General features: G+C 50.9%; 1 protein-coding gene across 2 annotated transcripts in view; it reads right to left on the bottom strand.

The window, feature by feature from the left end:
• TAF5 (TBP-associated factor 5) overlaps positions 1-26,860 on the bottom strand; it is a 139,340-nt gene that overhangs the window by 37,492 nt on the left and 74,988 nt on the right. For both annotated transcript variants that reach the window (XM_086813915.1, XM_086813913.1), the window contains 2 exons: positions 20,593-20,694; positions 20,345-20,484 (listed from right to left, as the gene is read on the bottom strand). In XM_086813915.1, the coding sequence (XP_086670041.1) occupies positions 20,345-20,484; positions 20,593-20,694 (242 nt within the window). The remainder of the gene's footprint in view (positions 1-20,344; positions 20,485-20,592; positions 20,695-26,860) is intronic.

Raw genomic sequence — 26,860 nt, forward strand, 5'->3', positions numbered from 1 at the left:
TAACTTCTTAACTATTGGGAAAGGGCCAAAACTATGGAATGAAAGCTTGGGACAACGTTTGCCCACTTGTTTCAATCTCTGTTTCATGATTCGCAGATAGACCCAATCCCCTTCCTTGAAGTGGACATCTCGTCTAGACTTATTCGCCTGTCTGCTATATGCTTCCTGTGCTTTGGTCAAGCGGTCCTTGACTGACTCAATGATTTCGGAAAATGCTTCCGTGGTTTTATTAGCCTCTAGAGATGGAGACACCAATCTCGTCAAAAGAGAAAAGAAACGACGACCAAAGGCTGTTTCATATGAAGTCCGTCCGACACTGGAAGAATGAGTGTCATTCAAGATAGCGTGGACCAATGGAAGATAATGTTCCCATTTGGACTGCTGGTCATGACAGTATGACTTGAGAACATCAAAGGCCAACTGGTTATAAATTTCTGTTTGGCCATTTGTCTGCAGATGGAATGCAGTAGACAACTGCAACTTAGTTCCGAAGTTTTCAAATAATGCCCTCCAGAAGTGCGAGGAAAACTTGGAATCTCTATCTGATGTTATGGTGCTAGGCAAACCACAAACTAGATACCAATGCTTGAGAAACAGACGGGCTACGTCCTCGGCTGTGGCCTGCTTGCATGGGATGAGCATGCAAAATTTACTAAAGCGATCCACAATGGTAAAACACTAAGTGTTACGAGATCCGGTGGATGCTGGTAGCGGCCCTACAAAGTCCATAGATATGTCGATGAAAGGTCCGTCGGGGATAGGCAAAGGTTGAAGTAAACCTGCCTTCTTTGTATGGGGAACCTTGACTTTTTGACAAATCTTACAAGCTTGTACATGTGCATAGACATCACGCCTCATCTTTGGCCAGTAAAAGGACCGTTCTAATTTCTCGAGGGTATTGTTGATACCCCTATGTCCTCCAACTAAGAAGTCATGGGCATCGTGGAGAAGAGCGGAACGCTTTTCTCAAATGACACAGAGGCGGTTCTTGAAGAACAACCAACCGTTCTGGATGGAATAATGGCCTGGCTCAGAATGGAGGACCAAACTGTACTGAGTACCAAACGCAGGGGAGTCGACATATGGGTCTTTCTTACTATCTAAGTCCTTCCCCGTGATTTCGAGAATGGAAGATTCTTGGACTGCCTGGATGCTGGCTTTTCCACTAAGAGCATATGCTACTGGGTTATGCTTACCAAGGATATATTCAATCATTCCTCCAAACTGTTGGAAGAGTTGACTCCACCTGGCCTGTCGATCACTCTATTGGGCATTGGGCATAGTTTGAAGCCACGTGCTTGCTGGTCTGTTTTCACTGTGAAAACCTGTCCATGAAGAAAAGGCTTCCAATGTTTCAGTGCTGTGATCACACCCAAAAGCTCCTTGTCATATACCGAATAATTCTTTTCGGCGACATCCAACTTTCTGCTGTAATATGCCACGGGTCTGTTGTCCTGCTGGAGGACTGCACCTATGGCTACATTGCTGGCATCGGTGATGACCTCGAAAGGTTCGTCCCATGATGCTAACTTTAATACAGGTGCTTTTGAGGCAGCTTTCTGGAGTGCACGGAATGCATCAAGCGCCTTGCCTGTAACTGAGACTTTCTGCTTGCGAGTCTTCACCCCCTTGAGCAAGTCGGTACGAGGTGCTCCAAGGTTGGAAAACTGATGGACATGGGTACTATAGGCCTGACAAAGACCTACGAATGAGCGGATTTCTTGGGCGGTCTTAGGAATGTCCCAATCTAAGATCTCCTGAACCTTTGATGGATCCAATCTAATCCCATCGGAACCGATGATGTAACCCAAATACTGAACTTCCTTAACACCAAAGACAGACTTTTTGGCGTTTATGTAGAGCTAATTATCTCGCAAAAGTTGCAAGACTTTCTCCACATCTTTCTCATGTTGCTCCGCAGTGGCTGAGAAGACTAGTATGTCATCAAGGAATATGAAAACACACTTCCCAATGTGGACTGCGAAAATCCTAGACATCATCTTATTGAAGGTTGCGGGTGCATTTGTAAGCCCAAAAGGCATGACTACGAACTCGTAGTGACCACGCTCTGTCCGAAAAACTATTTTTGGAATGTCAGCTTCCAAAATGCGGACCTAATGGTAACCACTCTTGAGGTCGATCTTAGTGAAAAACTTAGCACCGTCTAAACGCTCCAAAATGTACTCTATCCTTGGCATAGGAAACTTATTCTTGATAGTGAGTTTGTTTAATGCCTTGTAATCTACACAAAGGCGTGCAGACTTGTCCTTCTTTTGGACAAATAGAATAGGTGCAACAAATGGGGAGGAAGAAGGCCGAATGAATCCGGCTCGGAGAAGCTCAGATAACTGCTTTTCTAACTCGCCCTCTAAAGTCATGGAAAGACTATAGGGAAACCTACTAGGAGGATCTGATCTAGGGACCAAATCAATGTGATAGTCCTCAGGGCGAGAGGGTGGGAGACTGGGCGGGAGATCGTCCCTGAACATAATGTCCTGATGTTTGGACACGAGGTTTGCTAACTGAGGGATCGAAGATGAAATGGATGCTACCAATGAGGTAGAGGCTGTTTGAGCACGAACATAAAGTAGGGCTCCTTCTTCTCCCTTGCAGATAGCTCGTCTGGCCTAGAGATGCGAAATCAATGGGATGCCAAGAACGCTTCTATCCCCACGAATCATGATAGGCTTAAGAAAACCTTTACAGATAGTAAAAGTGTCGTGCCCCCAATCGACAATAGGCTCATACTAACGGAACCACTGAATTCCTAAGATCATGTCACACCCCAACAAAGGCGAGACGATGAAATCTCGTTGGAATGAGGCCTTTTGAATGTCAAAGGCAAATTGTTGTGCCTTCTGGGAAATGTGGGTGCGAAGACCAGGTGTAAACCCGTCCACATCCAGATGATATAGGGCTAATGTGCAGTTCAATCTATTAGCCAACTAGGGAGAGATGGCGTCTTCAAAACTACCCATATCGAAAAGGACTACAAACTGTCGGCCCTTGGCACAGCTATAAGCTCAGATGAGGCTCTTCTATGCAGCATCGCTTTCACCCTCCTGCTTAGCATCAAATACCACTAATGGCATAGGATGCATAGAAGGTAAAAGTTGAACCGCATTGGTGGCACACCCCAACAAAGGCGAGACGATGAAATCTCGTTGGAATGAGGCCTTTTGAATGTCAAAGGCAAATTGTTGTGCCTTCTGGGAAATGTGGGTGCGAAGACCAGGTGTAAACCCGTCCACATCCAGATGATATAGGGCTAATGTGCAGTTCAATCTATTAGCCAACTAGGGAGAGATGGCGTCTTCAAAACTACCCATATCGAAAAGGACTACAAACTGTCGGCCCTTGGCACAGCTATAAGCTCAGATGAGGCTCTTCTATGCAGCATCGCTTTCACCCTCCTGCTTAGCATCAAATACCACTAATGGCATAGGATGCATAGAAGGTAAAAGTTGAACCGCATTGGTGGTAGTAGGCGGGGCTGGAGGAGCTGGGGAGGCTGTGGCAACTGTGGCAGAAGGGGCTTTAGCGGCTTGTTCCGCTTGCCATTTGTGGCAATCCTTCATACCATGCCCTATGATGTGACAGAAAAAACATCTATTTTCTGACTGATACTTCTTTTGCTCCTCTAGTGGAAGATAAACTCCAATAATGCCTGCTTTAGCCTTTTCATCGGGGGTCTTCTTAGGCTTAGATTCTTTGTCTTTCTGACCCCCTGAACTGGAGCTATTACTGCCGTCCTTCTTAGCATCTTTAGAAGATGTGTTACCTTTCCCTGACTGTGCAGTGGATTGCTACTGCTGGGGTTTGGTACTGGACTGAGATGACTGCTTGGGCTTGCCACCGTTCATCTTCATTTCTTCATTCTGAGCGAGAGTCAAAGCCCGGTTATATGTACAGGGTTCAAAGTTATGAACAGTGAACCGAATGTTAGGATCCAATCCACGAATGAATTGCTCCATCATGGCCCGTGCTAATAACCCTAACTGTTGTGCTAAAGTGATAACCTTGCCGGAAAACTGAAGCACTGGGAAGCCGTTCTGTCTGAGTCCATAGAACTCATCTGCCAGACCGGTCATGTACTGGGGCGGGAGAAATCAAGTCTTCAGGTCATGGACAAAGGTATCCTCGCTGAAAGCTGTGACACCTGTGGTTTGATCTGTATACAGATTAGACCAATGCTGCCACCAAGTGACTGCCTCACCAATGAGATGGGGAGCCGCTACGTGGACTCTATCCTGAGGATCTGTGATCCTAGCTAATGGAAAAAGAGCAGTAAATTGATGAATAAATTGATTTACTGCTAAATGATCACGCTTACCATCATACTTACTAAAATTAGGTTGACTTCGAATGACGGTAGTTGATGCTGCGGATTGCTGGCTAGTGGCACCTGAGACTGGGGATGCTGAAGAGAGCTGCTGGTATCTAAGATGAATGGCCTCCTTTTCCCTTTGGTACTCGAGTAACATACGTTCTCGATCGAGCTCTCGTTGGTGCTCCCGAGCGGCGAGTTCAACCTAACGCCGGTCTTCGTCGATCCTACGTTGGGCTTCCTCATAGTCCCGTCTTTCTGTTTTTTCTTGTTGCTTTCTAGCTTCTGCTTCTACTTTTTCTTCTCTCCTTTGGGCCTCGTCCTCTCTCCTTTGTTGTTCCATCTGAAAGAAGAGAGAAATGTAGTCGGATGTTGCTGGAGGCGGAGGAGGACGTGCTGCTGCTGCCTCCAAGAGTTGGAGACGCTTCACGAGCAGCTGGTTCTGAGCTCTAAGAAGAGCTATGGTGTCTGCGGTAGACGGAAAGAAAGAAAAGAAAGAAAGAAAGATTTTATTAACGTCTTCCAAAAGACCGAACTCGGCCTATGAGACAAATCGGAGTACCTGTATGGGGTATCCTCTGTCATCCCAACAAAATGAAAAAGTACTGAATAAAAAAGCTGAATCTGGGTGTGCAGGGGATGGAGCTCTATTACTAGGAGAATGCAAAGCTATATGCATGGAGTATACAATCATGATATGCAACCTAGTTAGCTCCATCCTGTACCATACTGGGGGTATAAAATGGTATACATCAGTGAAGGGGGTGTCCACAGCTCCCTGAAGAACATGCCTAGGTGTGCTCTGAAGCGAGCCAGTCGCTCCGCACCCTCTCTGTGAAACTGAGCTCTAATCTCTGTCATCTCTCTCTGGTATAGGCGTGGTGTCCGAAAGCCAGGTGTCCTCTGTCTCCTGCGGGGGGAGACGTCTTCCGGCTGATGAGTACTCTCCTCTGTAGACATGATGCTGAAATCGGTGGTCGTGCCAGAAAGCAATCTGACCATCCAAGGATGCCCTCACGCTAGGATACGGTGTGTGTGTGTACAAGCTGAATCTGACACCAGTGTAATATGCAGCGAAAGTGTTCATATTGAAGGATCCTGTCACACAAATGCTCACACCGTCTTCTGTATCCTGAATTTCATGAGTTTAGCAATCCACTTTAATACTTCAAACTTTAGAGAGATATGAGAGAGAGATGAGAACTGTACACCGTATGGGATCCCGAATTACCCACTCAAGGGCCCCCTACACCGTTACCGATATCGTATTTGCTTTATTATCTTTAAAGAGACTGACGGTGTGACTAACGATAAGCCAAACGCAAGACCTCTGAAGACCAAGTGTTGGGCTGAACTGTGCACTGCTGTAGAAGTACCAAAGATGTCCAATCTCGAGCCTATGCACTCTCCCCAGTGGTATGAGGGAGGGATGCAAAGCTAGGGCTGAGAGAGGGGCTGTTTGGGACTGTTCTAGACTGTATATGAATGCTGTAAATGAATGAGAATGCTGTGTTTTACCTTCACCAAGTGGCTGGAGCAAAACGATGAATGAATGAATGCTGAAAACTGTATGGATGCAGAAAAAGCAAGATGGACTGAAGGCTGAATACTGAACTGTTGCGTTTTACTGATGCAGATGGCTGAATGCTCATGCGTTTGAGGTGCCTAGGGCTGTAGGAGACAAACGCTGAAGAGAGATGGCTGAAACTGCAATCGCCTATGCTCCTGGGACTGAGGATGGTAAGCGCTTGATGGCTCTCTTCCTGAATATGATGAATGACTAAATGATTATGCCAAGCCTCTATTTATATGGACAAGATGTGCGAGTCGACTGGCTACAGAGCTGGCCGACTGCACATGTCCAAATAAAATGTCTCAATGATGTATAAAATGCTAAAAATGCTGGGAAAATTACCAGAAAAATCCTAGATAAATCCTGATGCTATCTGAGGTTCCTGCAATGGTCTAGATGTTATGCATGAATGATATACAATATGCAGGATACTTTCTGATGCAAACCCTAAGGTTTCTAGTGACTGTATATGCATGAATGCGTCTCTTTAAGTGGGTTAAGGGACTTAGATTGACTGACTGACTGACTGACTATGGCTGAGAATGACCTACGTAGCTCGTGCCTGACTTATCATGGACTGAGGATATACTATGGGGTCACGGCGTACAACAAATATCATCATGAATGGAACTTATACTGTACGAATGTTGCACTTCTAATGATGAACCAGTTTGTCACCATGCACTACAGTGCAGAGTGCATGTGACAATTCGAGAGGGGTTCCACTGTCTCTTGAGAGGGGGGTTTGGACTCTTATCTAGGATCACGGATTACCCAGATCAACGGTGCATGGGCCTCTTCCTACGAGAGCTTCACCGCCACAAAGACTCACTGATTAGGGAGTCGAGTCCCCATAGGAGACACCCACCCTGGCCCGAGGCGACCATCTCTTAGTTCTTCCGACCACAAGGGGATGCCCCACCAGCTATGGATGACATACTCACAGCCTCATCAAGCCACACATTCTTGAGTGCTCGACCCCACTCTAGTGTGACTCTAGACTGGGCCATGGCACTACAACAAGCCCAACGCCCCAAACTCCCTGGACCTCGCCAGCAACAGACATCAGCCCCAGCTTGAGGTGATCTTGGAGAGGCACAAAGCCACCTTCCCACGCCCGGCAGATCTATAGAGCCTTCTAAAAGCTTACCCCATGCTCGATATCCTTGACAACCCCCTCCCCCTACCGGGGAGTTAGCTCCATAGGTTGTACGATGATGGTCCCACTTTGTTACATATGGGCTCGGATTTGGCATTCTCAGCTCATAGCTCTCGTCTTTGTTCACTATAGTACATGGATTTGAGATTACATGGACACTATAATATCACTTTTGGTCTCAGAGACCCAAGTCTTTTGAAGGAGGTGGACACCGACATAGTGGATCTTGCGGACCCTCCACGAGCTGCACTGGACCTACCTTGCCCGAGAGGAGTCACCTCGGACCGAGCGTGCCCGACGCCCTCGACCCCCCCCCCGCCCCGTCGGCCACGATCACCTCATCAGCTCCAGATCTAGGACATGCTCCACCGCCATCGAGCTACCTTTCCACATGACATAGCTGAGGGAGACCTCTTGGCCATACTCATTAGCCCCATGCTTGATATTTTGGAGAGTGGTATACCATTTACTCGGAGTTGATGTTGCTCTCATGTTTCTACGTTCGTAGTATTCCATGATGAGTTCCCACGGACAGTTTTGTGTCACCCCAATAAGATAGCTATATTTATGTTTTCATTATGTTTTATTTTCCATTCCATGATGAGATATGCCATGAACATTATTGTATCACTTTGGTATCATAGGCCCATTGGGTCTTTAGTAGACGCTTAATATATCTTTCTTTCTTTCTTTCTTTCTTTCTCTCTGCAGGACCTTCTTGCGCCAGCTCAATTTTACCACCTTGAGCACCATGTCACAACGGCCCATGAGGGATGTATTAGGGTGATATGAGAGCTCTCTCCTCATGTACCTAGATCAGATTTTATAGTTCTAGATTTTTGTTATCTTTCTTTATTACTATTTTGTACCCATAATGATGTACCTCATCGATATGATGTAACCTTTTGGTCTCATAGGTCATTTTGGCCTTTTGAAGACGTTTATACAACTTTCTTTCTTTGATCACATGTACTATCAAAGTTTTCATTTTACTTTTTTCTTTCAGTTTTCCATGGCTCGGTTTATCCATGGTACCATTGTATTACTTTTGGTTTCATGAACCTTGGGGTCTTCCGTAGACGTTAATGTCCACGGGAGGAAGGAGGGACTCTTGAGGTGGACAAAGAGCTCACCCACACAATCGAGGGGAAAATGGAGGCGGCCCGCGAAGGATGGGTAGAAGTGATGAAGAAGAACATCAAAAAGGAGGTGCAAGAAGATGTACAAGTGATGAAGAAGAACATCAAGAAGGAGGTACAAGAAGATGTACACATGATGCAGTCTACTCTTGATGAGGAGAAGATGCGACGGATCCGGCGCCTCAACATCCGAGTCACAGGGATACCAGAGAGCACTACCTCCACGCCCGAGATTGACGGGCGGAACCTATGTACCAAGGTAGGACTAAAGGAGGATGAGCCGCTCCCATTCACTAGAGTATGGAGGACAACCTCAAAGGACTCCACCAAAGGCAAGGCCTTAGTGCTACAGTTCCCGGATGAGGGGAGAGTAGGATGAGCTTTATGAGAAGACGGGCTATCTTGAGGAGCTTGCCAGGGGACCCCATCTACTTCGATGATGACCTCACATGGATGCAACTAGAGCACAGAAGATTATGCATGCCGAAGATCAAGGCGGCACGCAAAGAAGGAAAGAAGGCACTTCGCTTCTGCGCCCCCCCCCCCCCCCCCCTCGCCATTGCGCCCCCCCCCCTCTTCGCTGCTGCGCCCCCCCCCTCCTCGCCTGCTCGCCCCCCGCCCCCCCCCGTCTAGCCTCTCCGCCTGCTCGCATCCCCCCCGCCTAGCCTCTTCACCTATCTTCAGCAGCGCCCCGCCCCCCCCCTTCCTTGCGCGTTGCTGCCCGCCCCCCTTTTTTTCTTTTCGCGTTGCGCCCCTACTCGCCTGCTCGCCCCCCCCCGCCTAGCCTCTCCGCCTGCTGGCCCCCGCCCGCCTAGCCTCTTCGCCTTTCTTCAGCAGCGCCCCGCCCCCCCCCCCTGGTTTTTTCCTTCGTCTTTTCGCCCACTCCCCCCCCCCCCCCCCCTCCTTCGCGCTGTTTTCCACCCCCAAGGGGTTTTGTGTTTTTTCCCTTTTCCTCCGGTCTTCCGCCTCTTTGTGTGCAGCAACCCGTTTCTTGCAGGTTTTCCGCTTTCGCCTCGCCTTCGCCTGAGCTTCAAACTCTGATGGAGACTCCTCCCGCCTCGTCTCAGAGGGACTCATCCGCAGCCCCCTCGCCCGCCCCCGAGGTCATCCCCATCAGGCTTTCTCTTTCGCCGGAAGAGGAAGCGAGCCTCACCGCAGAGGTGGAACGCCTCCAGGCTCATTCCACCATCTGCCGTATAGTCGGCACTCGCCCCAGCAGAGGGGAGATCAGGGATCTTCTTCACGCCCGCTTTCTTGCAGATGTGGGCAAGATCCTGGATGTACAGCTCCTGGGCCGGGGCCATTATCAGATCGAGTTCGAGGCCGCCCAGAGCGTTGCCAAGGTCCTTGCCATGAGTCCTCTGGACATCAGGGGTGCTCGGGCTTTCTTCAGACCTTGGCAGCATGGTTTTGACCCAGCAGCGGCGGAGCAGGGAGAGCGCCTCTTCCATATTACAGTTTGTTTCCCTGGTCTCCGCCGGGAGTATCTTCCGCTCCTCCCCAGGCTCGGAGCATTGGTGGGCTCGGTTCTTGAGACGGGCCCCTCAGCAACTTCAGTGGTGGCCAGAGCAGCGGGGCTACCTTCGATCAAAGTGTTGGTGTCTGACATCTCCTCCCTTCCTAAGGTCATTCAGCTACCTAGGATAGGGGGGGGGTGGATAGATCAGAGAGTGGAGTTCTCGGGGCTCCCGAACCAGTGCTTCATTTGCAGGCAGGTCGGTCATCTGGCCAAGGCCTGCCCTCGCAGGAGACCTCGACCCTCACCACAGCAGCAGGCTACTGATGGCCCGCCCACAGATTCGGCTCGGCAGGCTGCCTCAGGGACACCTGCTCAGGCCTCAGAGACCTCGGAGTGGCAGCCTGGACAGGGGCGCCGCCGAGGGAGACAGCCACAGCAGCACGCACAGAGACCGCTGCAGCAGCAGCCACAGTCTCAGCCTCACTGGGTTCCCGTGAGGAACAGCTTTGCTCCCCTTCAGGAGGAGACCCCTGCAGCGACTGAGGACCAGGAGATGCCAGCTCCTCCTTCTTCACCCCCCCCACCCCCGTCCCCTCCCACCGCCTCGTCTCCACCTTCGCCTCCTCCCGCCTCCGCTCCGGTTTCGGCAGCGGCTCTCTCTCCACCTCCCTCGCCTCCCCCTCCTCCCCCTCCGCCCGCCTCACCTTCCCGGGAGACCCTGGCAGTTCCCTGGCGCTCACCTGCAGTCCGGAGAGCGCTGAGCACTGACCTCGCTCGAGCATCACAGAGGAGACCTATGCCGATTAGGGCCTCACGGATTTCATCTATCCGCAGTCGGCTGAGTCGCCTAGGCATTAGACAGCGCTCGGAGGCCTTTGATTATACCTTTACTCGGCTTTTTGGAGCAGAGGGCCCCCATGAGCCAGCACCCATTCGAGTTCACGTAGTGATACCTCCGGCCCGCGGGGAGGAGGCACTAGACTCAGCGGTGGCCTTCTCGTTCCCTCTATGTGGACCTTGTGATCGGGAGTGGACTCTAGAGCTCGCTCTCAGCACTTTGAAGACTCAAGCAGTTGAGTTTTCTCACCACATGAGCGATCTGGAGGTGACTGATGTGATAGGCCGACTTTGGGAGTTGGCTCATTTTTTCTTGGATCCCGGGAGTGTGGATACCTCAGGGATTCGGCATTTGGTCGTGCGCATAGTGGCAGACTTGGCGCGGGACCCTGGATATGTGAGTATACACGAGGTTTCTCTGTCAGAGCAGGAGGCAGTCGCCATGGGCCACAGCCACTGGCGCCTCATCCGGGACTCTTGCAGCACACCGGGTGGGCAGATTCGCAGCCGTTCGGATGGGGACTACTCTCCATCCAAGCCGCTTGCGAAGGCCCGCCGTACGGCTGAGACAGCATCCACCTCAGCAGGGCATCCATGAGGATCATCTCATGGAATGTACAGGGCCTTGGCGGAGCACACTTTATACGCTATCGAGGTTGCTTGAGGCAGGAGCTTCAGAGATGCCTGGTTGGTGGCAGCATTGACATTTTGATGATGCAGGAGCACCACTTGGGTGAGAGCAGGATCCGGAGATATGGTTCGGTGATGCCTGGTAGATGGGACACTTTTTGGTCTGCAGGGTTTGGTCCTTTGGGTGGACAGGGAGGAGTATGCATGGTTATTGCAGATGTATGGCGGCAGGACATTGTGGATCGAGGGATCATTGTGCCTGGTAGAGCACAGTATGTCATTCTGAGGATGCGTGATGAGCTATTGGGTGTGCTCAACATCTATGCGCCCAATCATGCTAGTGCCAGAGCAGAGTTTTGGACTCAGGTTACTGATGCATTGCCAGAGGCCGCACATTGGTGTGTTGGGGGAGACTTCAACATGCTTGAGGACCCGGCAGATAGGGTGGGAGGCAGTCATGTTACAGTGCACGGCACGGAGCTTGCAGCTTGGGACCGGTTTTGTATGTCACTGAGGATCACTGATGCATGGCAGCATGGGGCTTTCTCCCGGTCTCAGGACAGTCTTAGTTTCTCTCGGTCGGATCGCCGGCAGGGAGGGACTAATCTATCTCGGATTGATCGCTTTTATGTGGGCGATTGGTTAGGGGAGCGAGGGGGCTCCGTCGGCATTCTTGCTGGCACCTCATTTTCAGATCATGCGCCAGTTATATTGACATTGGAGGAGGGGACACGGGAGCCCAGCTTGCAGTTGAGGATCCCAGAGAGGGTACTTACAGATCCCAGTCTCGCTGAGGACATTGAGAGGATCTGGCATGATAGTCAGTGCTCTGACCAGGATGCAGCGGGCCAGTGTGCCCAGGGACTCATTGATCTTAGCTCTTTTCTACACGCTGCAGCTTTGACACGACTGGGAGAGATTCGCGAGCGGGAGCAACGGCTGAGACGCAACCTTGCTTCGCTACAGCGCCTTCAGGAGCAGCAGCCTGCATGTGAGTGGGTGGCGTCCCAGCTGAGCCAGGCACGCCAGGAGGTTAGAGAGGTAGAGGAGCAGAGACATGAGTTTTACTATCGTCGTCAGGCCTCTCAGTGGACGCAGCTTGGTGATAGAGTGACTGGGGAGTTTTTTGAGATCACTGGACCCCGTCATGCGCGAGCAGGAGTTCGCCAGCTTGGTAGACCGGATGGATCGATAGCTACTGAGCTCGGGGAGATCAGAGCCATTGCCACTGCTTTTTATAGTGACTTGCTTTCAGCGGAGCCAGCCACTGAGGATCGAGATGTGTGCAGACAGACTGTGTGGGCCCATGTGCAGAGGAGGGTCACAGACCATATGCGCACAGTTCTAGGTGCGCCTCTGTCAGAGATTGAGCTTGCCGAGGCCTTGAGGGTCCTGCCGCGACATAGTTGCCCAGGGGAGGACGGACTGACGCCGGCCTTTTTTATGCGCTATTGGGACCTTTTGGGGCCAGGCCTCCGCAGGGGCTTTCAGCATGTTTTGGACACTGGGGTGATGCCGCAGAGCTTTTCAGAGGGCTTGATCTATCTTATCCCCAAGGGGGAGGGAGTATCGGATGACATTCGGCATTGGAGGCCTATTACGATCCTCAATACTGTCTACAAGGTCTTAGCAAAGGCCTTGAGTTTGAGGATCCAGCCCTTCCTGGGGGAGTTGATTCATGCTACTCAGACAGGATTTGTCAAGGAGCGCAGTATCCTTGACAACATCTTTACTTTCTGGGAGGCGACGGCCCGAGCTAGGTTTCTTGGCGAGGACTTGGTCGTGATGCTTCTCGATTTTGAGAAGGCATACGATAGAGTTGATTGGGGATTCTTAGAGGGCACTATGCTACGCCTGGGCTTTGAGCCAGGATGGATCAGAGGGGTGGCAGCTCTGTATTCCACAGCTCGCAGCCAGGTGCTGATTGCAGGAGGTCGGGGGCCGAGTTTTGAGCTGACCAGATCAGTCCGTCAGGGGTGTCCTCTCGCCCCTTTCCTTTTTCTCTTCTTTGCGGAGGCTATGAGTATGTATTTGACGGCAGAGGAGGTTGGTTTGAGAGGACTTCAGCTCCCAGTCCGGGGGGAGGATTTGCTTGATGCTGAGTTTGCAGACGACACGGGCTTATTTTTGCATGGCCAAGAGGCCAATCTTATTCGGGCAGAGCAGTCGCTCCAGGTTTTTAGTACAGCTTCGGGAGCATTGATCAATTGGCGCAAGACAGTGGCCTTTTGGATCAGTAGTGCTCCCACTCCGGCATGGAGCCCGGACCCCGGTTTTAGATGGATTCCTCCAGGCACGGCAGTGCGGTATTTGGGATGCCAGATTGGCCTTGATTTGTCACCTGAGCAGCAGATTGCCCCGCTTCTTCTGAGCATTCGGAAGAAGCTATTGTATTGGAGTACAGCTAGACTATCCTTGGCTGGGAGGGTGGTGGTGGCAAATCAGGTGCTGTTAGCGACTATGTGGTACATTACGTCTTGCTGGATTTTCTCGAGCTCTTGCATCAGCCAGGTACAGAGGCTGATCAGGAACTTTCTGTGGTCTGGGCGGGACGGTCAGCCAGCTCGGGCAAAGGTTGCATGGGCAGTTATTACACTTCCGCTGGCTCAGGGCGGTTTGGGCATTATAGATCCAGTCGATCAGAGTAGAGCCTTATTGGGGAAGCTTATTGTTCGGGGGTTGCTTCCAGGCGCTGAGCCTTGGAAAGAGCTCCTCTTGCAGCGACTGCAGGCCCGGGCGCCTCCTGCAGGGGGTACTTGGGCACCAGAGATTCGCTGGATCTTCATAGAGATGAGGAGGACAGGCCTCAGTAGAGGATGGGAGGACAGATTTGCTTTGAGTATCCTGAGAGCTTGGGAGCTGTTGAGACCGGGGCTTTCTCAGCGGCCTCCTTCTTGTGTTGAGGAGCGGGCCAGGCAGCCGCTCATCTGGAGCCCAGCGGTTCGTACAGAGCAGGGTCATATGCTGGGTTCTCGGCCTCGTCTAGCCTGGGGACCTTTAGCGGCAGGCCCAGCTCGTAGTTTTGGAGACTGGCAGGCTTTCTGCAGTCTACCAGAGGAGACCCAGGTGGAGAGGCTGAGTCACTTCAGAGGGGGGTTGATTATGAGGGATGATATTCAGGAGGCACTTACAGAGGAGTGGTTCACACCTCTCGAGCCAGTGGCCCCACGGTGGATGGGTGCCTTTACACAGTTGGAGATCCTGATTGCTGTCAGAGCTAGCACTGAGGATGGCAGATGCCTCTATTATGAGATACAGGATGAGGGCAGACTCCAGAGAGTGGAGGTGGAGTCGCCTTTGGTTGCAGAGTGCACTTTTCAGAGGATTCGGGTAGTGGCTGCCGCTTCTCGGAAGTGGCATATTGACCCCGACCCTGCTGACGTGCTCCCGGATTGGCGCATATGGGCATATGCAGCGCGCCCCTTGGCCCGGCTACAGTGGGACCCCGGGGAGTACAAGTGGCATGATCCTTATGCATCCCTTGAGGCCACAGCGATCACCTTTTTCCAGTATACTGTTCGGCTGGGACGGCATATTTTGACGGCGAGGAGGACGGTTTCTCCAGCGGCAGCGGGGCATTGGCGATTGCAGGGACTATCACAGGAGTTCCTGGAGGATTTCTGGGCTCGGCTCTGGGCTAGTCGACAGGCCCGCAGGATCTCGGCTTTTCAGTGGCTGGTCGCCCACAGGGGCTCAGCGGTTGGCACTTGGCTTGTTTACAGCGGTCTTCCGGCGGCCTGCGTCCGATGCGGCCACCCTATGGAGACACAGAGACATTGCCTTTGGGACTGCCCTCAGGCACAGCAGATTTGGCTGCGGATGCTGCGTATTCTGGCCCCCCTCTCTCCAGAGGGTATGTTTACGTGGGGTGCCGCTGCTTGGTCGACTTCATCAGGGCCTGCTATGGGCTATGAGATGGAGCAGGGCAGTCAGGCCATCAGATTTATTAGGGGCCAGCCTCGCCTGGTTCCGGCACCGGATTTCTCGTCCGCCAGCTGGACACAGGAGAGGGATTTACGATGGGAGCTCCTCAGCAGCCTCACCATCTGGTTCACCTAGAGGGCCCGGTGCTTTACGGCCTTTGAGGGGAGATTAGAGCCACCAGCAGAGACTGTTCGGGGGATTTGGCAGGAGTTGATCCACACCCTGCGAGGACAGTACGACCGCATCCGGGGAGACTCGGATGAGGCGATCTTACGGCGCCAGGCCTTTCATACCACTTGGCGCTGCGGCCCGTTCTACACCCTACACACGGGATCCCCCCGTTGGCACTACAGGCCACCTGTTTGGCTCTTCCCCCCTCCTATTGTATGATTTAGCCGCTCAGTTCTTTAGACTGATGCTTGTATTTTGCAGCACCTAGGGAGAGTCTCCCGGGCTGCCATGATGTATTCACTGCTCTTCTCTCTGTTAGGAGCAGGAGAGTTCTCTTTTGTAGCCCTACGGGCGGTTTTTTACATAACTAATGAAAGGATCTTTTCTCGGAAAAAAAAAGAAGGAAAGAAGGCACATTATAGGGATGGTCACATCTACATTGATGGGAAGAGGGTCGAATAGCGCCATCTGGCCTATGAGACACGGAGGAAACAACATGAAGACAAAGAGATACACATAGCAATCTGGAACTTTAACGGAGTCCTATGGACACATCCAGGGAGACTTGAGGAGGTGATGGAGGGCCGGGATATCATCTTGATGACAGAGACACATGAGAGCCCGGAGAGGGGCTTACCACGGGTTGAGCGTTATCAGTGGGAGTCAACTCACCGACAGGGGTGGAGACAGGCCACCTCCCGAGGTTCAAGAGGTATTGCAGTGCTTTTCAGGCATGGGTTACATGAGCATGTTCAAGTCGTAGCACGAGACTCGGAGGCGAGATACATGTGGATTAGCTTACGCCTCTCGGAGACCAGATGGATTTATATCGCCCTTCGCTACTTTCCTCCGAAGGGGTCGCGGTTTGCCACCACCGAGGAGCCGGGTGGAGGAGAGGCTAGTGAGTCTCCATACTCTGTCTTATCTGAGGAGATCTTACACTATTCGACACTAGGAGAAGTCTTCTTGATGGGGGACTTCAATGCACGGACTCAGAGCAGACAGTGCGAGATCTATGACTTTGAGGATCCCCTGAGACTAGAGCCGCTAGCTACAGAGGATACAGGGACCACTCGGATCTCCGCTGATGGAGGAGCTGATAGCACTGGATATGGGCAACATTTGCTGGAGCTTGGGGCCCGACACCATCTCGTTACTTATAACGGGATGACTCAGTGGCCAGATTCAGGTGGGTCGACTTGCTTTCCAGTGGGAGGCGGTAGTAGTACAGTGGATTATGTGATGGGATCCCGGGAGGCAGCAGATATGGTGTCTCACTTCACCGTACCACCATGCCCCATTGGGGCGGATCATACATACCTATCCCTCACTTTCAGGAGCTTATTGGAGACCCACCCACCCATCATACAGCCACCACGCACTATTTTTCACTTCACTCAGGACCTAGCCGAGGTGTACGACTATCATGTTCATGATCAGCTATTTGCCTTAGATCCATCGGCACCCATGGCCATGCTCACCTCCCATCTCTCACATGTACTGCACTCCGCAACCGCGAGGAGTTTCCCATACCACATACAGACAGGACGGCCACCTACATCTGGGAGCATGCCCCAGAACCGATGGTATGATGATGAATGCAGAAACCTTTACCACAGTCTCCGAGTGCAGAGGGCTCGTGGGGAGATCACCCGGAGGCAGGCAAGCAAGAGGATCCATACTCTCACCCGCCGTAAGCGACGAGCTTATGAGGAGGCTCAGTACTGGGACACATATCACATGCTCATGAGCAGAGATGCTGCTGCTGCTGCTTGGAGGAGACTCAGAGAGCCCCGTCCTCCCACACCTATTGCCGATCCTCAGACCTGGCAGACATATGCAGAGAGACTTTATGATGTGCCTGCACAGCCCCCTATACCACAGCCCACAGAGCCATGCTCCACAGTCTCCACCTTCTTCACCCCACCTATGGTTAGGAGGGCCATAAGCCGACTCCAACATGGACGGGTGACAGATCATACAGGATTACAGGGAGAGCATCTCATCTATGCTATTGATACATTAGCAACATATCTTGCTCATCTCTTCAACAGAGCTCTGTCAGAGGGGTTTCCGGCTGAGTGGACGATGCACACTATTGTGCCGATCCATAAAGCGGGAGATGTACTAGACCCCGGGAACTACAGGACCATCATGATTGGCCATATATTGGCCAAACTATACGGGGCAGTTTTGGAGGCAGAGCTGAGCACTCATGCAGAGGTTGGGGGATTGAGAGCAGCAGGCCAGGCAGGCTTCCGTCGAGCCTTCTCGACCATCGACCACATTTTTACATTGAGGTGCCTGATTGATCAGGCCAAGGCACGGAGGCAACGGCTCTATTGTTGCTTTGTGGATTTCCACAAGGCATTTGATACTGTACCCAGAGAGCGCCTCTTTCGGCGACTACAGACACTAGGCATACCTTCAGACATGATGTGGGGCATATACAGGCTATATGAGCAGGTCTTTGGGAGAGTCCGATGCCCAGGAGGCTTGTCCGACACAGTTGCTAGCACCATTGGTGTGAAGCAGGGGTGCCCGCTCTCCCCCACGCTCTTTGGGCTCTATATTGATGAGGTGGTCGATTACATCACAGGGAGGAGGCTCTGGGGTTGAGCTATCAGGTATTACTGTCCATGTTATGCTTTATGCTGATGACATCGTCTTGGTATCCGACATGCAGGTTGGGCTTCAAAGACACCTTGTGGCTCTTGATGACTTCTGCACACAGCAAGGGCTCACAGTGAACCTTGGGAAAACCAAGGTTATGATCTTCCACACTTCACCCGCAGCCAGGAGCCACACTACTCTCACATTAGCAGGAGGGCGGGTCGAGGTGGTGAGCTCTTATGTTTACCTCGGCATCACATTTACTAGCTCAGCTGGACGCTTCTCCACGGCTCAAGTAGTCCGAGATAGAGTGACCCGGGGGTATGCAGCTCTTGCTGGCCTTGAGCGTCAGTGTCATCAGGCACATTTTCAGGAACCCCGCACGAAGGGGTGGCTGTTTGATACATTAGTGACACCAGCCTTGATGTATGCAGCAGCGGTTTGGACACCAGGGCTTGCAGCCTCCACATGGGTACAGCCGGAGAGACCACAGATCTTGATGCTCTCGAGGATGATATGCAGCAAACCATCCGTCCCGCACGACATTGTTCGAGCTGAGTTTGCTGCACCACCTATGGCAGTGGAGGCATTGTTCTAGACGATCTCCTTTATATATAGGATGAGGGAGATGCCCATGGAGAGATTATCCCGCCGAGCTTTTGAGGCATCCAGACAGTTGGCCGAGGCTGGACACACTGGATCTTGGTATGCACAGATGCTACAGTGGTTCTCACATCATGGTATAGACATTGAGCGGTTGCCACCTTTTCAGTATGATCAGTCTGCTCCACGGGGTTACCTCTCTCTCAATGAGAGGAACAGAGTGATGAGACAGGACATATGGCAGCACTACATACAGGAGACATGGACAGCACCAGAGAGAGACCACTTTATGAGCATCTCAGGGGATGGGTTTATACACCGCGGTACATGGATGTATACATGCCACACAGCTCTCGTGTTGCTATTGGACAGCTACGAGTCTCATCACATCAGCTAGAGATAGAGGCTCGGCACGGGTTCCTAGAGCTGAGCGGATATGCAGATTGTGCCGTGAGGAGGTGGAGACTGAGGATCACTTTGTATGTAGATGTAGAGCCCACCAAGGGGTCCGAGATAGATATGCAGGATTGTTTGAGGAGCACTCTTCACTACATCAGTTGATGGAGGCCTCGGACCAGCGACAGCTTGGCAGACTACTACTAGAGCTTCATAGTTCTCGAGAGAGACTCCTCCAGACACCCGCTCCCACTAGGGGTGGGAGACAGTCCCAGCTCACAGATTTCTTCCAGAGAGCTATGCTAGTGCCAGCTGATGTACCACGTGGGGTGACCGCACAGAAAGCAGAGGAATTGAGAGCCAGAAGGAGACCTAGACAGACTGGACATAGAGCACCCCGACTCCGTCACCGAGAGATAGCAGCTATCCGAATGAGACACCAGATGGAGACACAGGAGAGGCTAGCTCGCTTTCATTCAGACTCAGGGTACATGTTCATGCCATTCACAGCCTCAGCATCGGCGATGTATGATATCTTATATCCCTCTTATGGCACTGGATGGAGTTAGACATAGATCTGCATAGCATGCTTGCACTACCCCTTCAGCATATAGAGATGCATCTTGCCTTAGCACTCCATCCACATCCCCACCCCCCTTATATTGTTTGTATATGGGCTCCACCAATCCATGATGATTCACAGTTGTATCCAGACACATGCACACTTTTTCTTTTGTTTCTTTTCTTCCGATGACCGGAAGAACACAGTTGTATTATTTTTTGTCTCATACGCCGACTTTGGCCTCTCGTAGACGTTAATATATCTTTCTTTCTTTTCTCTCTCTCTCTCTCTCTCTCAGATGGACCACAGCAGCAGCAGGACATGGATACCGCTCACACCAGGGGTACACTGATTGATCGTGCGATTGAGCTTGGGTGGTCCAGACGCCCACGACTACGGAGGAGGGCATCCCAGCATAGACGGAGGTTGCAGCGGCAGATTCGGATTATTCTTGCGAGGCATGCGAGACACCCAGTCAGGGTGCTGACCACAGAGGATATTGAGGAGATCCGCCAGTGTCCGATGCGGCACATATTATGAGATGGAGGTACCTCCATAGTGTACCTTCCAGTTCCAGTTTCATTTTCTAGGTGCCAGTAGTATCATCTTTATTTTTCATTTTCTGGGGTTTTTTATCCAGACATTGTATCAGATCCACCATGATGTAACTTTTGGTCTCATAGGTCATTATGGCCTTTTGAAGACGTTAATATAACATTTCATTTCATTTCATTTCTCTCTCTCTCTCTCTCTCTCTCTCTCTCTCTCTCTCTCTTTTCTTTTCCAGACAATGTATCAGATGTCACATGGTTGTAACTTTGGTCTCATATGTCACTTTGGCCTTTTGAAGACGTTAATATAACATTTCATTTCTCTCTCTCTCTCTCTCTCTCTCTCTCTCTCTCTCTCTCTCACACGCACGCACGCACGCACGCGTGTCAACATACATACAAGGTGGGCATGACAAGTTCTGATTTGACCCTTGGAACAATGGTAACAGTTGTGGTTTCTGTTTTCAAGCCCTTGCCTGTCGCACCAGTCAACTTGTCTTTCTTCATTTTCTTACTTTTGCCAGCTTCACCGGTTTTTTTCTACACAACGCATTACTTATTGAGTTAGACACACTGTTGGTTAGTTCCAAGCCAAAAATAAGATACTTCTTGTTTGTTGTTGCGCTATACTTCCACTATGAATCTTACTTTAACCTCCTCTCCTTCCCCTTCTTTCACTTCTGCTTCTGCCTTTTCTGCCTCTGCTGCCAACTCTTTCTCGAGTTTCTCTTCTAAGGAATCCTCGAGCATCTGAATATCAACATTCCCATGCATGGTTAGAATCTCTCTCTCTCTCTCTCTCTCTCTCTCTCTCTCTCTCTCTCTCTCTCTCTAAGACCCAAGAGGTGGAGGACACCCATACAGTGGATCTTGTGGACCCACCTCGGGCTGCTCCGGACCCCCTTTGATCACATATACTGTCACATGTTTTCATTTTACTTTTTCTTTCAGTTTTCCATGGCTCGGTATATCCATGGTACCATTGTCTTACTTCTGGTCTCATAGGCCCATGTTCTGTAGATGTTAATATAATTGTCTCTCTCTCTCTCTCTCTCTCTCTCTCTCTCTCTCTCTCTCTCTCTCTCTCTCTCTCTCTTAGCTAGTGGGGGGGTGTGATGGATGGAACACTACTGCTAGAGGCTCAGTACTTTCATAGTTTATTTCATGTTCATTTTGTCCTTTTTTTTCTGGACATCCAGAAGACATTGACAGTTGTACATTGATTTGTCTCATAGGTCGAGTTCGGCCTCTAGTAGACGTTAATACAGCTTTCTTTCTTTCTTTCTTTCTCTCTCTCTCTCTTCGCCCTTTCTCTCTCTTCGCCTCTCTCTCTTCGCCCCAAGCTACAACTATTTAGGAGTTTTCTGCTCACCATGCCTGTGTTTTTAGGGTTTAGTGCCTGCGTTTTGGGGTTCTCTCTCTCTCTCTCTCTCTCTCTCTCTCTCTCTCTCTCTCTCTCTCTCTCTCTCTCTCTCTGCGCTTGCTTCTCTCTGTTCGCTTCTCTCTGTTCGCCCGCTTCTCTCTGTTCGCTTCGCTTCTCTCACTGCGCCCCCACAAGCTCTTCGCTTCTCTCTACTCACCCCAAAAGGACTCGGCCATCTCTCTCTCTCTCTCCTCATAGCCCTCTCTCTCTCTCTCTCTCTCTCTCTCTCTCTCTCTCTCTCTCTCTCTCTCTCTCTCTCTCTCTCTCTCTCTCGCGCCTACTTCCCTCTCCCGCCTGCTGCCTATCTTTCTCTGTCTTCGCAACAGCCCCCTCTGGCCTCTCTCTCGGTGGGAAGCACTACAGACACGCACGGAGCACTTCCTATGGCCACGGGTTAATTTTTAACCCGAAACCAGCCTTTTTCAGCCCAAGACAAGATGGAGAGGATCGACATTGAAGACTTGATCAAGGCAGCCATCCAACAACACAAGAAAGAGACGGACAATGCAATTAATATGGTCAACCGGAGCCTTCTTGACAAAGTCAAGAAGCTTGAAGCGCGGATAGCAGCCCAAGATGCAGAGATCGCAAATCTCAAAAAGGAGATAGAAGAAGCATGCGCTCAACATAAGCTCGAGGAAGGTGCCCGGCATGATGGAGGAGCTGAACACCATCAAGGCCCAAGTGAGAACACTTCAACAGGGAGAAGAAAAGAAGGCCCAAGAGTGGGTGGAGGTGCTCATGAAGACGCAAAAACAAGTAGATGAAGCGGAGAAATGGATAGAAGTGGTCAAGAAAGGTAAGAACAAGGAGGCCGAAAGCACATCTACCTCGAAGATTATCAACCTAACCATTGAGGAGGAACAAAGAAGAAAGACAAGGGAACTTCCTGTGCGGATCACGGGTCTTAAGGACGGTGACAATGTAGAGGAGGAAGCCAAAGATTTATAAACACGCATGGGCATTTCAAGGCCTACACACACGGGGGCTTGGAGAGTGGGCAAGAAAGACAAGAATGGAGGAGAGAGCTCTCATTTTACGCTTTCCCACCTTGAAGGCCAAGAAGGATTTCTTGGCCAAGCGCTCTGCCCTTAAGAAAACGGGCATCTTTTTAGGAGAGAGCTCTCATTTTACGCTTTCCCACCTTGAAGGCCAAGAAGGATTTCTTGGCCAAGCGCTCTGCCCTTAAGAAAACGGGCATCTTTTTAGGAGATGACCTCACCTTGGCACAGCTAGCACATATGAGGGAGTGCATGCCGGAGATTAGGGCAGCTAGAGAAAAAGGGAAGCTAGCATTTTACAGAGGAGGCAGAGTGGTGATACTAGAGAGACGCACCACTTGACGGTGCGAGACCTGTGGGACCAGTCTGAGACTCGCAGTATGGAACTGCAACGGAACATTGAGACTAGATGTGGGGGCCTTTGAGGACAGCTTCAGAGACAGGGACATCATCTTCTACTCGGAGACACATCAGGCCCCAGGCAGCACATTACCGAGAGTGGCAGGATACAGATGGGAGACGACTTGTAGACAGGAGGCCCGTTCGAAGCATGGTGGTCGCGGATCTGGAGTTGCAGTTCTTCAGCCACTCATCCATGTTATGCGCTGTAATGAGAGCGCGAGGTACATGTGGGTTAGAGTCAGGGCAGATGAGGGTAGACCCCTATACATTGCTATATGTTACTTTCCACCAAGCACATCTCGTTATGCAGCACCCAAGGGGCAATCTCCATATATGATTCTAGATGAGGACATATGGGAGTTCTCCAAGGAGGGAGATGTTATCATACTTGGGGACTTTAATGCTCGAACGGCTCAGTACCAGACCTCCTTCTTTGACACTTCAGAGGAGATGTTGAGAGAGAGAGATGTGGAGGAGATGTGTTTGACCCGGAGATCACAGGATGAGGTGGAGTGTACTGAGTATGGAAGATACCTCTTGGAGATGGGGACTGCACATGGGCTGGCAGTTTTAAATGGCCTAGAGAGGTATCCACTTGCCAGTGGCTTTACTTGCTTTCCACACAGACATGGGGCCAGCACAATGGATTATGTTTTAGCCTCACCAGCCTTCATCCCGAGTATCTAGGATTTTGTGATTGGCCCCAGGCCCATCGGAGTTACGGTGGATCATGCACTTCTCTCCTTTACGGTGGATTTCCACTACAATACCCGCCAGGTTGGGCAGTCCTCCTATCACCCGAGATATACCTTCTGTAGAGAGACTGATGGAGTATACACTGCAGAGATCTACAGCTTGTTGAGTGCAGAGGATCCACAGAGGCCATTAGCAAAGCTCATACAGATCCTGATAGAGGCTTTACATACAGTTGCAGCGACAGCCTTCCCACACACGCAGCCCACAGTACGACCACGTCCTGGGAGCATGCCCCAGAACAGTTGGTATGATGATGACTGTAGGGATCTCAGAGCCCGGCTACAGAGAGAGGTGGCCACAGGTGTTACTACATATAGACAATCACGCATCATCTTCCACCGCCTCATTTGGCGGAAGGAGAGAGCATTCTTAGCTCGGCTGGAGAGAGACATGTATCAGCTGTTTTTGAGTCAGGATTCTGGGGAGGCCTGGAGATTGCTTAGAGCGCACCCCCCCGCCTCCAGCCATTACCTCTCGAGATACATGGGGCGAGTATGCAGCCTCCCTCTACACAGTACCAGAGCAGCCACCACTACCGAACCCTCCAGAGCCCTGTCCACCCACTTCTACCTTCTTCACAGCAGAGATGGTGAGGAGGGCCATCGACAGATTGCATACAGGGAGGGCACAAGATCATGAGGGCATTGTAGCCGAGCATTTCATACATGCTAGAGATATGATTGCAGACTTGCTAGCTCTCATGTTTAATAGAGCCATGTGTGAGGGGTTTCCTGGGACTTGGAGTACTTCCACGATTGTGCGGTACTCAAGTCTGGAGATCCGAGCCTGCCGACTAACTACCGCACCATTATGATTGGTCACTCGCTGGCCAAGCTATATGCCTCTATTCTTGAGCAGGAGTTGAGCAAATGGGCAGAGAGACAAGGGGTCCGAGCTCAGGGACAAGCCGGTTTCAAGAGGAGATTCTCTACTTTGGATCATATCTTTACCCTCAGGGCTATCATTGAGGAGGGCAGAGCGCATGGGAGGACGATCTACTGTGGCTTTGTGGATTTTCGCAAGGCCTTTGACACAATGCCCAGAGCTAGACTTATGTGCAGGCTGCAAGACTTGGGGGTTCCATGTGAGCTCATTTGGGGTATTATGGGACTTTATGAGACAGTACTTGGGCAGGTGCGGACTTCAGAGGGTCTCTCCTAGCCAGTACACTCCACTATAGGGGTGAAACAGGGCTGCCCGCTATCTTCGACTCTATTTGGACTATACATTGATGAGATCTCTGATTATATTGGGACACGAGGGGACAGAGGAGCCCAGTTGGCTGGCACTTGGATACCTCTGCTCTTATATGCTGATGATATTGTGCTTATAGCAGACTCACCAGAGGGTATGCAGAGGCACTTGGATACTTTACATGCTTATGCACAGGACAGTGGGCTCTCGGTTAACCTTGGTAAGACCAAGGTTATGGTGTTTAACACTACAGCTCAGTGGGTTTGGAGATCAGCGCCTATTTTCACATATGGGCAAGAGACAGTGGAGTATGTTGACTCATACACATATCTTGGAGTGGTGTTCACTGGGCCCACGTTTTCCATGAGGGGGGCAGCAAAGGCCAGATTGACTAGAGGATATGCAGCGCTAGGAGGTCTAGAGAGGATGTGCCCACAGGTACAGTTTCAGGAGCCACGCACTAAGCTATGGCTTTTTGACACGCTGGTCACATCGGCTATGCTATATGGAGTACAGATCTGGGGGCCTAGCCTACAGCGTCACAGTCGATCAGGACGCACATACGATGGATGGAGATCGATGGAGAGACCACTTGTGTCCATGATCTCCAGGATGATTCGGGCTAAGGCCTCGGTACCCCATGAGATTATTAGAGCCGAGATGGGAGCACCACCGATCGTAGTTGAGGCTCTTGCCAAATCAGTGTCCTTCATTCATAGCACCTGGGAGCTTCCCCGACACCGGTATGCACGACTTGCTTTAGAGTCCTCTCATCAGCTAGCCATGGAGGGAGACACTTCATGTTGGTATGCGCAGATAGCATCCTGGTTTGACATCCACGGGTTCAGTTTAGACAGACTTCCACCCTTCCAGTACTCTCTGGAGGCACCCTCTCTCACCTTGACACATTCTGAGATTAGTAGAGTCATCAAACAGGACCTCATTCAATTGGACACTAGGAGGACATGGCTAGAGCCCTCACAGGAGTTGGGGACGAAGATGGCTTTCTATAGAGACCATCTTCTCGCACCACTGAGGATGGCTTTATACTTAGACCGAGCTACATGGATACCCATCTGTCTCATGGATTGAGGTGCGCCATTGGGCAGATCCGCACCTCTTCACATCAGTTAGAGATAGAGACAGGCAGATTTAGAGGCATACCTCCAGGGGACAGGATTTGTCAAATTTGTTGGATAGAGCCAGACACGGAGGAGCACTACATGTGTCGCTGCACAGCATATTATGAGATTCAAGGGTGCTACCATTGCCTTTTCAGAGAGGGATTTGGACCACTGGCTAGAGTCATGGACTATTGTGATCAGCGATGCTTGGGTTTTTATCTCCTGGAGATCCGCAGGCTCAGAGAGTCCATTATCAGGAGAGCAGACGCCCAACTGGCACGAAGTCCACACAGAGACAGATTACTGACTTCTTTAGAGGGACTACCCTCGGGAGGACACACAGCCGACAGTCCAATAGTGGGCACCCCGTGGGACTCTAGTTGAGAGAGCTATCCAGTTGGGCAGATCTAGACGCCCGAGGGTTCGTGGATCCTCACATCGGAGACGGTGCCTACACCGGAGGATTCAGAGCATCATTGCGAGGCATCGGGCTCGTCCGACCAGGCATCTCACTATGGCAGATATCCAGGCCATCCGGCAGAGACCCATGCTAGAGCTCCTAGGATGATTACGACTCCAGCCATATACTGTTGTACTCAATGTCACTTTTGTACTACCCCATATTCATGTATTCATGTATCCATGTACTCATGTACCCCATTTCGACTAGTAGCATTAGCTTCCCCCTACTGATGTATTGTGGGGCTATCTCTTTTCTTTTCCAGACAGTGTATCAGATGTCACATGGTTGTAACTTTGGTCTCATAGCTCACTTTGGCCTTTTGAAGACGTTAATATAACATTTCATTTCATTTCATTTCACTTTGGCCTATACCAGAGAGAGATGACAGAGATCAGAGCTTAGTTTCACACAGAGGGTGCGGAGCGACTGGCTTGCTTCAGAGCACACCCAGGCATGTTCTTCAGGGAGCTGTGGACACCCCCTTCATTGATGTATACCATTTTATACCCCCAGTATGGTACAGGATGGATCTAGCTAGGTTGCATATCATGAT

This window comes from Cibotium barometz, chromosome 19, assembly GCF_041138505.1.
Source record: "Cibotium barometz isolate CiBa-2024 chromosome 19, ASM4113850v1, whole genome shotgun sequence".
Taxonomy (NCBI): Eukaryota; Viridiplantae; Streptophyta; class Polypodiopsida; order Cyatheales; family Cibotiaceae; genus Cibotium; species Cibotium barometz.